We start from the raw sequence: 14,488 nt of genomic DNA on the forward strand, positions 1-14,488 counted from the left end.
GGAATATAGCATGAGGGAACTCTCTGAGGTATTGAAAATTTTCTGTATCTTACATTGGGTGATGGATGGTTACACAGTAGTATACACACATTAAATCTCACTGAACTGAATAATTAAGACTCATTATCTTTTTTTTTTTTAACATTTATTTATTTTTAAGACAGAGAGAGACAGAGCATGAACGGGGGAGGGTCAGAGAGAGAGGGAGACACAGAATCTGAAACAGGCTCCAGGCTCTGAGCCATCAGCACAGAGCCTGACGCGGGGCTTGAACTCACGGACCGCGAGATCATGACCTGAGCCGAAGTCGGCCGCTTAACCGACTGAGCCACCCAGGTGCCCCAAGACTCATTATCTTTTCAGTGGATATTGGGTTGTCAGGGCTAGTCTGCAAATTATACTACAAGTCTTATTATGGCCTTCTCTGTTTCTTTTCAGTAAATACCAAGTTGTAGAACTGCTGGGTTATAAGGGAGAGATGTGTATTCCTTTGCAAGAAAAATTCAAGTAAAAAGAAAGAAGATTAAACTATATTAATATAGGACCTGAATAGGAAAAAAATTTTTCCTAGTTATTTTTTCCTAGTTTCCTAGTTATTTCAAGAACTAGGCTATAAAATAAAATGAGAAAGGTCTCTAAAATATTTCTGGGCTAAAGATGATTGTATTCTTTTGATGAGAACTTCACAGTGATAGGTGCATATTGAAGAAAGGAGAGGGGAAAATTAAATATTCCAAAAAGAACAGACAAATGATAGAGACCTTTTGAGAAAATTGAGATAGGCATAAAAAGAGAGAGAAAAGAAAAAAAAAGGGAGAGAGAAAGAAAACAAGAAAGAACTGAAAGACAAGAGAGTGATAAAGAACAAAATAAGAATCAAAGGGTAGAGAAAAGAAGGTGGGATAATGAGGTGAGCAGGAAAGAAAGATGTCAGCCTTTAAGAATAAATTCCTGAGGAAACTGGGAAGAAAAAAAGAAAGGAAAAAAATCAATGAAAGATGACAACTGATAGCACATGAAAGGATTTTCTTCTCTTCATAGACCAAATTGATTTTGTATGGGTACTGAAGCTGGACCAAAAGTTCTAAACTTGGACAAGTACTCACAACTTAGTATCAAAAAATAAGTACATAAGTAAATAAACAGACTAGTGATGGTATCACATGAGACAGAGTGTCACACAGTTGATCCTCACTCAGAAGAAAAATATCTAGGCGGAAATCCTGCATTTTGGTCACTCTCATCTAAAATGCAGTAACCCGCAAGCTTACTAGAGAAAAACAGTTTGCCGCTTTCACACTGCCATCAGTTAATTAATGATTTTCTATGTCAAGTGAGTGAATTAAAACTCTGAGTCAGAAAGTAGCCGACCTTTGAAATATCCTCCAGTCTCTAAGAGGGATAACCCATTACTAACAAAAACCTATAAAACTTGTCCTCTGGGGTTTGGGATGTTGTCACTAAATTTACTGCCATCACCTTTCCAAAAAAACAGAGAGAGAATGATACATTATTAAATATCTCAATGACCAGGGAGGCTTGAAGAATGTGGTCCTTGAAAAAAAAAGTACTTAAGGTTTATTGGAAGCTGAAAATTACTATAAAATACTAGGCAACAGGAGTAACATTGTAGGAGGATCAGGAAGAAGAGGAGAAGGTCTATCAGTTACAGTCTATCAGTAACGTAGCAGTAGCGGGAAAAAGGAGAGGCAGGTAGAGCAAGATTACTATAATATTTATCAGCACAAGAATATCTACCATAGTACTTCATCTACAGGTCCTGCCAGATAACAGAGGGTGGAAAACATAATGACACTTTATTTCTTTAACTTAAGAAATCTCCATTTCTCGTATTCTAGTGATCTCACTCCACATTAGCTTATGCTCAACTTTCTCTGAAAGTAACCCAAGATCAGAGAGTTACAAATTTTCATTCCAGGAAGACTCCTTCCTTCTAGAATTCACAGTGCTCTCTGGACATATGTTGCTGGGCCAGACCAACACACTCCTGGGATCAGAAGGATAATGACACTCCAGGGGAATCAGAAAGGTAATGATGCTCTGGGATCAGCTCAGGCACTCAGGAAGGCCTAGCATCCTTTCCTTTAATATCTACCTCTGCTGGAAATTTTGCTGGAAACAAAGATGCAACTAGCCTATGCACATGCCAAATCAGTCCTCAGCTCTCTCCAGGTAAGGTTCTGCCCCTACAGTTTGGGAACTGGGAGTGAAGTAGGGGCTGCAGCGGGTGTTTATCTTAGGAGAGAATGGATAGACTAAGGTTTTAAAATCCCGCTTTAGTCATTCACTTTTCTGTCCCTTGTCATGCTATTTCCATTCTCTGTGTTTAGAATTTTTCATTAACAAAAGAATTTGGGGGGATTAATGTAAATCTAATATAATTTTAAAGAATTTTGCAGATATCTTAGTCCCATCTTCTTCTATTTATGGCCCTCAAGTAATTTATGATACATGCAAAGTGTTTTTTTGTGATTCTAGATACCAGTTACTTTATGCCTGTTAACCGTAATGTTATCAGGTTTACTGAAAATAAAAAAGGATGAGACAATCAGCCACCTATCTACCTGCATGGGCAGATGTGGGGTGTTTGGGTGATATGAAAAAAAGGAGAAATACAGAACACTGTAAACTATGAAAAGTTTCAGTATCTGCTCCATTTACACAGCATCTTAGTCCCTTTTGTGATGGGGCAAAGGATACCCTAACCTCCTTTCTGACCTCTTGCCTCTGTTGGCGCTCACCTATTAGAGTCTCTTCTTTTTCTTCTACTCAGTAACTAACAATGCGCCCATCCCTTTTATGATAGCATTTATGTTATTTTGAAAGCTTGGAGTCATCAAATTCTGCCTTTATTGTTTCTCACTGTAATTGTATTTAATGTAATTCAGATGCATTTTATTCCTATGAACTCACAAAGTCTGTAAAGGACTAATTGTTACAAAGATTTTTTTTTAAGTCATGTGACATTTTGTAACCGCATGGGAATTTACAGACTAGTTTAAGACATCACCTTCTTATTTTGGTTGTGGTCAATCTTATATATAAGCAGATGGAAGAAAACGCTTTAGCTCTGGGATTTTCATCTTCTTGTAGGATTTTTTTTTTCATTTCTATCATCAAGTAATTTTCACTTTTGTGTGTTTTTTCTTGTCTCCTTGAAATTGTGCATCCTATTTCTGTCTTGACAAAACAGTTAGTCCTTTCATCAACTGTTATAAATATTATGTGAACTGTACCAACCATTGATGTATTCTCCATATGATCTCATTTAGCTCTGGGGTAAATAAGGATATTGTTCTTAATTTACAGACGGGTAAATTGTGGATGATGTGTACTCTGGCAAGATTCCGTAAAAGGTAAATGTGTGTATGTGGTGGGGGGTTCAGGGTGAGTAGCCAGATCATCTCTCAGACTTTGAAACCCTTGATTTTAACTGCTTGCTGAAAACTAGGTAAATAATCTGATAAAGACATTATCATCAAGTGGATGCAGCTGAGCATAATATTTATTTTTGCCTTTACAGTATCAGCCAGTTAGTGAACCACTATTTAGGGGATCCTGATTTATTCAGATTTTGAGATTTTTCTCTTACCTTCTATCATTTCTGGCAACTCATATTCATAACTATTAGGAACACCCTCTACACATTTTATCATTTCTCCCACCACATACTTCCAAATACAACATGCAGACATCAGAGGAAATTATTTTTCACAATATTTGTTGCTTTAATCCATATCTTATGACCACTTTGACTATTGTTTGCTCATTGTATTGTTGCAAACAAGCAAAGAGATCTGTGTCTTTCTATCATTATTTTTCATTCATGTAAGAATTATTGCACCAAAAATTCCTTTGATATCTCCACAGATGTGCTTTAAGCAACCATTAAACTGCTATTTGTATGACCATTTTCAAGTGATTGCCTCAGAGAGAAAGAGAGACTTCCACTGCTGTACGTAAAAGGCTCCATTTTCCAGGGCGTATGAATGTGACCAGTTCAGAGGAAATCTCTTTGTGGGAGTGATTTCAATAAGTGTCTTGACATGAAAATACTATAATAAAATGTGAACTGGTTTAAAAGTAAGAGTATGATTAATGAAATTAATGAATGGCTTCATTAATAAATTAATGAAGGATTAATGAAATTAATGAATAATGACATTATTGGGAAAAATGAGTTTCTTAAATGCAAAATTTGGTTCCTACTAAAGAGAGCTTAGATCAATTCTGTAAAAAGTATAAAACCAGGGAGATGTAAGATTAGCTCATTATATTCAAAGGTGTTTCAGCTTTCAAATAATAGTTAATTATCATAGTATAGTGTATAAAAATCTTAATAGAGAATCATAGTATAAAGTTATTAAGGAGAAAGTAAGATCCCCAATGTGGAAACCAGAAGGAGGTGTAAATTTACCGAGTGCTCCATTGACATGTAACTTGGGGGAAGAAAACATCACACTCATTCAGCAGTGTGGTATCTCCAAACTGGATAGGCTCTGCTTTTGACTACATCGCATCTTATTTTTAGTTGTTACTCTGTTTAAAGCATTTCTCTGTATTCTTCTAATTTTCTAAGCCCCTCTGTAAACCACATCCTCTATATTCCACCTTTCCTTCTCCACTCAGCAAATCTCCTTTACACCTAAGTGAACTTAATCCATTCAGAGAACGAACCATCCCTGGCTGCCTTTGAAAACAGACCACCTTCTTCAAATCTCCTCTAAGGGCCACACTTGGCCTCCTGTTAAACAGTGAGTTGTTCAATATTTTTATGTGAACACTGAGTGAATGTAAGACAGCTATAAGCTCTCCTACCAATCCCCATTGGAGACCTAATGCTACAGACTCAGGGATATATAACCTGCTTCCTGGGACCAGGAATAGTATTGGTTGAGGGTGAAGGCTCTTGTAAGCTACATACTTACCCACATGGGGACAGAAATGGGGTTCTTTTAGGTCCACAAGATGCCCAGATGGAATCTGCACTTGCAGCAAAACTGAGCTGGCATCTACAAGCAAATAGAAAAGGAAAGCCTACTGATGGTGTTTCAAACAGCCCAGCCTGGAGGCCATGATAAATACAAAAGATCAGTGTTCTCAGACTCATGGTTTCCATTTCCACAAAAAATAAATCAGAAATCCTGAACTTTCCCCTGTTCACCTATGACTCTACTAGTTTTGAAGGATTGTTTGCTACTCTATGTTGGCATATAGAATAGAACCTCTGAATAATTCAGCCAAACTGAATAATCAGTCCTCCAAAGACTGAACTTATTTCTTCAATACTAAATGTGTCTGAATGATAGAGGGGTCTGTGTCCTTTCACTTCGCACTCCCACTCTCTTTCTGTAGGTATGAGAATTAGTGGTGAAAAGAGAGATCACGAACTTCCATGGCGTCCGTTAATATGTCATATCTAGACCCCACAACACTGATGCTAATTGGGATCCCCGGACTACAGGACGTGCAATTTTGGATTGGGTTTTCCTTCTTTGCAATATGCCTGGTGGCTCTTCTGGGAAATACTATTTTACTAATCATCATTCCTACAGAACACAGCCTGCATCAACCCATGTACGTTTTCCTGGCAGTGCTGGCAGCCACTGACATAGGGCTCTGTGTAGCCATTGCTCCCAAGATGTTGGCCATCTTCTGGTTTGGCTCATGCTCCATGGCTTTTGACGCTTGCTTAGCCCAGCTTTTCTTCATTCATGCCTTGCAGGGCATGGAATCTGGCATCCTGCTGGCCATGGCCTTTGACCGCTATGTTGCCATCTGTGATCCACTGAGGCACGCATCCATCCTCACACCATCCATCCTGGTCACTATGGTGCTGGTTGTGGCAATTCGGGCAATGGTGCTTGTTGGCATTTTACCAATTTTAATCAAAAGACTACACCTTTTCCATTCCACTGTAATTGCTCACTCCTACTGTGAGCACATGGCCGTGGTCAAGCTAGCTGCAGAAGACATCCGAGTCAATAAAACATGTGGTCTCCTCGTAGGTTTTACAATACTGGGATTTGACATGATTTTCATCTTCATTTCCTATATCCTTATTTTCCAGGCTGTTTTTCATCTACACCAAAAGGAGGCACGGCTCACAGCATTTAACACATGCACAGCTCATATTTTTGTTTTCCTTGAGTTTTATATTCTTGCCTTCTTCTCCTTTTTCAGCCACCGTTTTGGACATGTTGCTCCTTCTACCCACATCCTTCTTTCTACCATCTATCTCCTTGTGCCACCTGCACTCAACCCTATTGTCTATGGTGTAAAAAATAAGGTAATTCGTAAGCGTGTGGCACAGATTTTTCTTCTGAATCGTCACTCCCAGCAGTAACCTATTAAATGGTTATGCTCATGTAAAGAATACTTTTGCTTCCTAGGGATGAAGACAGGTTGAACTCTGTGTGCACATTGTTGGGGGATTCACTTCAATGTGTGCAAACTTAAAGAGATACATTAAAAGGTATTTATTTCACAAGCTATAGTTAGAATGAAATAAAATCTGTTCAGGTTAAGACTGATATTAGCGGTCTTCATTCATTTTAATTCTAATTTTCTTTCTCCTGTCCATCTTTTTTATTTCATCTGCAATTATTTAATAAGAAAGCTTACTTAATAAAATGTAACTTCACAAGTGCCATGCCTCTGCCTCTTTCACGACTGCATATTCAGAGAAAAGAAAGGTCAATTTCAGAGTCAAGAAACTAATGTTTAATCCTAAAGAAAAAAAAAAAAAATCCTACCTGAACTGGGATCACCTCAACCAACAAATGCCTCTGAGATGGTTTGTGGTCAAGACCAAATTGTGCATAGTTCCTAGAGACAAACTTCCGATACCTGAGGTTCTTTCAAATGCCCTGGAAAAGATCTCTTTCGATAACGGGACCATCACTTGCCCTTTTACAAAGTCCACCACTGTCCTGCCTTCTTAACAGCCTGTGCTCTAAGGTTACCTAGCTCCAAGGGCCAAGAAACACAATTGCCAGATATAAAGGAGAGTTACAAAACACAAAGTTGCATTTTGTTAAGTGCCTAGGGCAGTAACATACTTATAATTTAGCTAAGTGTTTTAGATTCATTATCTTGCTTAAATATGGCCCCAAATAGATATGGTTTATCATTCCCAATTTAGATAAGAGGAAATTAAGTCTCAAAGGACTATTAGTTCTTAAGCAAAGAGTTATGAATATCACACCCGTTTCTCCATTATAGAGTTCATTATTTTTACACAGAAACATGCTGAAACTAATGAGTAAATTTTTATTAGATTAGTGCCCAAACCAGGTATGTTTTCTTTTCTCTACATATCTATTAAAAAATAAAATTCCCGGGGTGCCTGGGTGGCTCAGTCCGTTAAGCATCTGACTTTGGCTCAGGTCATGATCTCCCAGTTCACGGGCTGAGCTCTGAATCGGGCTCTGTGTTGACAGGTCAGAGCTTGGAGTCTGCTTCCTCATATATTTGGAAAAGCAAAGATCAATTAATGTGTTTCATGAAACTGAAATTGACATATGAATATATATGGCTTTCAATTAGATATATTTTTCCCCGTCAGAATTATGGTCTTAAGTACCTAAACTTTTTTTAAAAGAAGAAATAAAAATACAATACCAGATTTCAAGACGTTAAAAGCTAGAGAAGGAACAATGCTGATAAAAATAGATGAAACCAAAACAATAAAAATAACTTTAGAAATAGTTATTTAGAAGTTTTACAAGGTAGATTTAATAATTAAACCTAAAAGTATGACTTTTGAGATCATTAGTATATTTAGCATATCAAGATATGGCTAAGAATGAAACCATTTTTGAAATTAATAAAATGTAACTTCACAAGTGCCTGATTCTGCCTCTTATGTGACCGCATATTCGGAGCAAAGAAAAGGATATTTTGAGGCAAGAAAAGAACGTTTCGTTCAAAAGCAAAAAAAAATCCTACCTGATCTGGGGGCACTGCAGACCTCCATCCGCTGATTTAGGGCATTTGCCATCTCCTGGAGGAAGCCATCCAATCTTCGCTGGTATCACCTCCTAACTAGCAATTCAGCAGCACCTTCCAAGGCTGTTCCATTGCTTGTAGGCCTACAGCTTCTGGGTCATGTGATATGTAAGAAGACTAACAGGTGCCATGACCACTAGCCCAGAGCTGCACCTCCAGGCTACAAAGTTGGATGAGATCCTATCTGGGAGGATCAATTGCTTTGTAAACCTTCAGTTACTTTTGTTTGCTGAGGTCCTAAAAACAGAGAAGGCAATTCCATAAAGTAACTGACTGAATACAATCAACTCCAATCATGATGAATTGCTGACTCTTTCAGGGCAAAAGAGGTCCATTGTAATTAACCTGACACTAAGTGGCTGGTTGGTGTCCACATCAGCTCTGTTTCTGGAAGGCTGCACATTCAGCAGCAACGATGACAGTAGCCCTGGTGTGTGGGGACCCACACAGTTGGATTCATGCACAACTTCCATTTCTACCCTCATGTCTACTGCATACGTTTCACACTCGTTCCAACACTGAGGGTGACCGATGACAGAGGATGACTTCTGGCCACACCATTCTGCCTAACTGGTTGTTTCAAGCTCCTTCCATGCTTGAAGCTCTCTGGTGGATATTAACTGTAAACACAAACACCTTCACGCGGGTGTCCTCTGCTTTGGGTCAGATGTATGTCTCTTCTACAGAACGCTTTCGTCCAGCGTTTCATTACTTCTCTGCCCAACCTCCTGAACAATTAGTCTTTCATAAATTTCTGGGAGTCTACATATATTCTTACCGCAGGTCACTTCTTTTTAAACACCAAAGGACGATCGGGTACACCTCCTGAAGCTGTAACTATTGGGCACATTTGCTTTTGCTGGAAGTTCCAAATCTCAGGTGCGTTTCCCTTCACTTTTATCTGCCAAGGACACTCCTGAGTGCTACTGTAGTGTAGAGGCAGTCTATTTTATTCAATCAGTCTAGACTTATTTCTTTCTCCTTTAGCCGGTCATAAGTAACTATTATCAGACAACAGATGTGACTTGAGGGAGAAGTGGAGGTATTAGGAGTGATAGTCGATGTGGCGACCTGGAACACTGGCTTGTGCTTGTGTCTTCTGGCCCACTTGTCCCTGATCCAAGGTAAATGATTCCCATCTTATAATGAACTGGGATGGACCACATAATTTTCTTGATCTCACAGAATTTGGGGAATCATAGGTAGTCTGGCCAAACAGTCACATTTTGTTTCATGGGCTGGTGTTCTGTATCTCTGTACCTACCAGGGTCAAGTAAAATAACAACAAAAAAAAATTGTTAATTTTTTGTTTGTTTTTATTTGCCTAAGAATTACTATTTATATTCATTTCCAGATAAGCTCAGAAGTTTCTTTAGATGAATAAGAAAATAGTGTCTGTTTCCAAAATAAAGTACATGGGAAGAGAGAATTTCCTCCTTGATATTACAGGCGAAATACCTTCTTAAGGCTCTCAGTGACTTATTGTGGAGGGAAGACAAAGGAACATATTTAATACATTATTTCATTAACGGGTGCCTGGGTGACTCGGTTGGTTGAATACTGAAACCTTGACATGATCTCATGGTTCATGTCAAGCCATGCTGAATGTTGAAATCTTGGTCATGATCTCATGGTTCATGGATTCCAGCCCTGCACTGGGCTTTGCACTGACAGTACAGAACCTGTTTGAGATTCTCTCTCTCTTCTTCTCTCTCTGGCCCTCCCTCACTCATGTGAGTTCTCTCTCCTCTCTCAAAGGAGATAAACATAAAAAATATATATTTCAATAAGTGGGTAAGGGAAAACATAAGCTAGAAACCTTGTTTCTCTACTACTAAAAAAAAAAAAAAAAAAAAAAAAAAACATGAAAAAGTGAACAAGGATCCCAGCAACCCATATCCCTTCTAACCCATTCTCTACACTGTCCAGTAATTAACATATTTAAACATGAAACTTTGCCAACTCATCTAAGATTCCTAAAAATGCATCAGCCTCGGTAGTAGAACTCACTGAAACCTGGTAAATCCTAATGGTATCTAAAGTACAGCAAACTAGAGGAAGAAGATCCCAGTTGGATGGGATGAGTAGGAAGGGCAGGTGGTCTCTTGCAGGTTGGAGAATGTTGCCTGCAGTAAATGCTGCTGCACATGCTAGGTCCTTGCTAGACTGTGAACCACAGGGAAAGACCACGAACAGAGTTGGAGCTCACAGGCCTCAGGCATGTAGCTCCCAAAGCTCAACCACTTCTCCTCAGGATGGCTTCAGAGAGCAGATCCCCACCATGCCCAGGACTGAGGGTGTGCTGGCACACTAACACCTCATTTGGGGGCAGGAACATGCAATGCAAACTGCTTATCCTCCTTGGTGCCCATTTTCTATCACCTGTTTTAGAGATGTTCAATGCCTTGCATGAACATTCCATAGTAAGTTTCCTTATTGACCCTCAACATAAATACTGCAACATTGTATCTTTGCTGAGAGAGTGTAAGGAAGGTCTTGGAAAGCAAGCTGACAGCCCAAGGCCTGTGGAAATAAAAGGGGCCAAAGCTGGGGGAATAGCTCATCAAAGGACTGCTTTGGGGGAAATCCTTTCATACACTACTAAAAGGAGAGTCCAAACACCGTCAACTCTCCCGGGACTCCTCCTCCCTTTACTGGGGATTATAGACAATGAAGTAGGGTCGGGAAAGGGAACAACAGGAGGCTCCTGGCAGGAGAAACAGCTCTAAGAATGGTGGCCGGAAAGAGTTTCTGGAGAGACAGGAGGCTGGCACAGACGTGAAAGGAAACGGTGGGGGTGAGTGCAATAGGTAAGGACAGAGAGTGACAAGGCAGACAAGGCCAGAGCCAGAAAAGGAGTGGCTCAAGAAAAAAAGGAACTATTTTCCCCCTAAACATGAGTGTTTCTTGCACTAGGACAACTTGGACTTCACCAATGCCTAGCTTCACGGGGCCTACAGTTTGACTCATGGCACAAAGCAACTGTGAACCTGTGCTATAGCCCCGGGCTACTTTCCAAGACAGCTACAGGAAACCTGCCTTGCTATAAAACTGAGTCCCATTTCTTTTTCGTCCCTCTCTGCCTTACTTCCTTCCAACTTCCCGCCTTCCTGGGCTTCTCACCGGGTCAGACGCTGAGGGCCAGGGATGAGGACCCAGGGCTACATCCAACACCGGCCCACACAGGGAGACAGGGCCACGCGGTCAGCCGGGGATAGCAGGGTCGGCCAAGAAGGGCTTGCCTCAGAGTGGACAGAGAGGACCCGATTCTTGGCTTCGAGATCCCTCAAGCCACCCTCACTTGCCTGCAGGATCCGGGACTGCACCGCCACCGCTGTCTCTCTGCTGTTTCCAGGCGCCCCTTCCCTGCCTCTGGAATCTTTCCAGCCAGAGACTTCCAGGAAGCGCTAAGGCAGCCAGGCCTCGCCCCTCCTTCTGCCGCCCCTCCCATTGGTGGAGAGGACCATTTCCCAGCCAATCATTCGCCCGAACACCTGACTCCACCCCTCAATTCCAGGCTGAGGATATGTGATTGGCCAGACTGGAAGAGCTCTCGCCCCTCCCACCTCAGTAAATTCTGTTGGCCTGGGCCTGAAGAAGCACCTGAGTGGAGTCCTCTATTCTTCTCAGGGGAGGATGCCCTGTCCCTGGAAACTCAGGTTGGCTTCAGAAACTGCCGCTGCTACTGGTTTTTGTTAGTTTTAATGGTGTACATTTTTTTCTGCACGTGGCATGGCTTTTCTCAAGTATTTCAGAGGTCTACAATGTGATTCTCTTATTGGAATTAACCATAAATTCCACATGATATCTTTCCACTGGTAATATTATAACAGCCTAGAGACTGCCAGGTCCATGGCCTAACCCCTCAGGCTGTGTACACTGCAGCCAAAACCTGCTTCATAACTCTTTCTTGCTTTAAACCTAACCCGAAGGTTAAAGTCTTTTGTGTGACTTGATAAATGGTTTGCAGAAAGGATTCCACCTGCAGAATATATTGTCCCAAGCACATGAAAAAGTATACCATGAATCGTGCTTAATTTTTGTAATGGAAAGTGTCAGTTTCAAACATTTATCCTTAATTTGAGAATATGTCTTGAGACAAACAGCCTCTTCAAAAACTCGCTGTTGGAATAATCCACTTAATATTCAGAAGGTTTATTTCATACTCTTTCGAACACATGTGTCTTACCAAGGCCGCCAACAAACTTTTCAATTATGGCTCAACTAATCTTTTAACATGAACCAAGATGACATCCTCCGTTGAAAATTTTGGGATGGGTATCGAGGAGGGCACCTTTTGGGATGAGCACTGGGTGTTGTATGGAAACCAATTTGACAATAAATTTCATATATTGAAAAAAAATAAATAAACACAACAACAAAAATAAATAAATAAAAGAAAAAAAAGAAAATTTTGGACATGACTGTATTTATATTATGTTGTTGTTTTCCTTGTGAGTGTGCACTATTAATTAACTTTCTTTCTGCTAGGATTGAAAAATAACACATCTGCCAGATCAATATCTACATGTCATGTAGCTGAAAAATCCAGCCAAAACCAACTTCTCGCATAACAGTTGCAATTGGTACCATTAATTGCTTGTGTTTTCAATAGTTCACTGACCCACTATCTATCTCCAATATTTGCTTAAACAGAGACAAAACATGTAGCTATGTTATACTATATATACTATACTATATATAATATATTTTTCTATATATATTGTATACTATATATATTTATATATATTGTATTCTATTTTATATACAATAATATGTATATGTATTATGTATTGTATTATACTGTATATAATATATTTTAATATATAAAATATTCTGTAATACCTTACATGGGTGCATAGTTGGCTAGTGGTTTATTGGCATTGCAGTCTCTCTACTCTATCATGTACATCTCTCTCGGCATTTTTGTACAATTGCATTTCTAGTGCTTTATTTCAGTCAGTATGGATCATCATTTTTCCAAGCTTCCAAGAGCCAAATTAGCAACATATTGGCACCATTTCCCAAGGTTCTTGGGAAAAAGTTAAGTCTTCTGTCATAAGGGATTGCTCTCATATAAACAAACTTTCTCCATCTGACTTTTAGTCCCCCCATTGTTGTTGTTGTCATTTTATTTTCTTTTTGTGTTTTAAGCTGAATTTTCAAAATTTTCAGATTTTCCAACTCAGATATCTCCATTTTACATCTCCATGCCCCACTCTTTCCAAAACAGGAGATGGAACTTAGCATAGAAGACTTACAAGGTTTGAGAATTTTGCCTTCCCTGGAGCTTCACTACTCCTAGAAATTCTCTGCTCTCCACATATTTTAGGTGAGTGCTGATTGCATTCTTCCAAGGATGTCCTCTCTTCTTCCAACTTTACCTTAAATTAGTGGTTAAAAATGGTCTCATTTCATTGTCCTTCTGTATTGCATCAGTGGCCCTCAGACATACAATTCTGTGGTTCTAAGGATTAATGTGTTTAGTTTGTGTAGCCTTCCCCAAATGCATTTGTTACAGCTCTCTCCTTTGTCCATGTTGTTCCCAACACACCGTTTTTGTATCTGTGCTTAAATAACTTGAGCTTTTCTCTACCTCCAGGTTTTTGTTTTGTTTTGTTTTTTACTTACTCTTATCTTTTCCATAGATTTTTCTTTCTCCAGCTTTTCAAAAAAATGCTTCCATTATATTTTAGATCGATGCTGATGGATAATCTGATCATACTATCTAAAGTAGCCCCGCAAAAATAAATAAATGTTAAAAAAAAAATTAAAAAAAAAAAACTGGGCTGATGGCTCAGAGCCTGGGGCTTGCTTCCGATTCTGCGTCTCCCTCTCTCTCTGCCCCTCCCCCGTTCATGCTGTGTCTCTCTCTGTCTCAAAAATAAATAAAGGTTAAAAAAAAAATTTGTTTTAAAGTAGCCCCATTCAGGGTGCCAGGGTGGCTCAGTTGATTAAGCAACCGGCTCTTGATTTCTGCTCAGGTCATGATCTCATGACTCATGGGATCCAGCCACACATTGGGCCCTGCACCAACAGCATAGAGCCTGCTTAGGATTCTCTCTGTCCTTCTCTCTGTGCCCCTCCCCCATTCATGCATGTGTGATCGCTCTCTCAAAATAAACAAAGATTAAAAACAGTGGTCTCATCCTTTGTTCTCTCAGAGCATCTCATCCATTTTTATAACAAATTTTCAGAATGCGAAATTCTTCACTCAATTTACGAGTTACATAATTTATTTTATGTAATTTCCCAAATGCCCTCTCTCCATTAGATCAACATTTTATGAAACCCATCTGCTTCATAGCAGCCTTGTTTTTTTTACTACATCCTCAGCACCTACTACCATGCCTGCATTAGAGCAGAATTCTAGTGTACATTCATTGAATGAATCTTCTTTGTTTGAATACCTGGCTGACCTATTGTGTGATAGGTAGCCTAGGCTCTTGACTACTCC

At 39.6% G+C, this 14,488-nt stretch overlaps 1 protein-coding gene and 1 long non-coding RNA gene across 2 annotated transcripts; one reads left to right on the forward strand and one right to left on the reverse strand.

Moving 5' to 3' along the window:
- Positions 1–233: 233 nt before the first annotated feature.
- LOC123380484 lies at positions 234–11,385 on the reverse strand. Its single transcript, XR_006586320.1, has 3 exons — positions 11,155–11,385; positions 7,972–9,291; positions 234–5,033 (listed from the first exon to the last, which is right to left on the reverse strand). It is a non-coding gene; the product is annotated as an uncharacterized LOC123380484 (long non-coding RNA).
- On the forward strand, positions 5,417–6,367 carry LOC101085745 (olfactory receptor 52A1-like). Its single transcript, XM_003992846.2, has one exon. The coding sequence runs from the start codon at positions 5,417–5,419 to the stop codon at positions 6,365–6,367; it is 951 nt and encodes a 316-aa protein (XP_003992895.2).
- Positions 11,386–14,488: the final 3,103 nt, after the last annotated feature.

This window comes from Felis catus, chromosome D1, assembly GCF_018350175.1.
Source record: "Felis catus isolate Fca126 chromosome D1, F.catus_Fca126_mat1.0, whole genome shotgun sequence".
Classification (NCBI taxonomy): Eukaryota; Metazoa; Chordata; class Mammalia; order Carnivora; family Felidae; genus Felis; species Felis catus.

Bases quoted from the DNA above. Each gene is read 5' to 3' on its own strand.
- LOC101085745 (XM_003992846.2), top strand. From the start codon at position 5,417: ATGGCGTCCGTTAATATGTCATATCTAGACCCCACAACACTGATGCTA.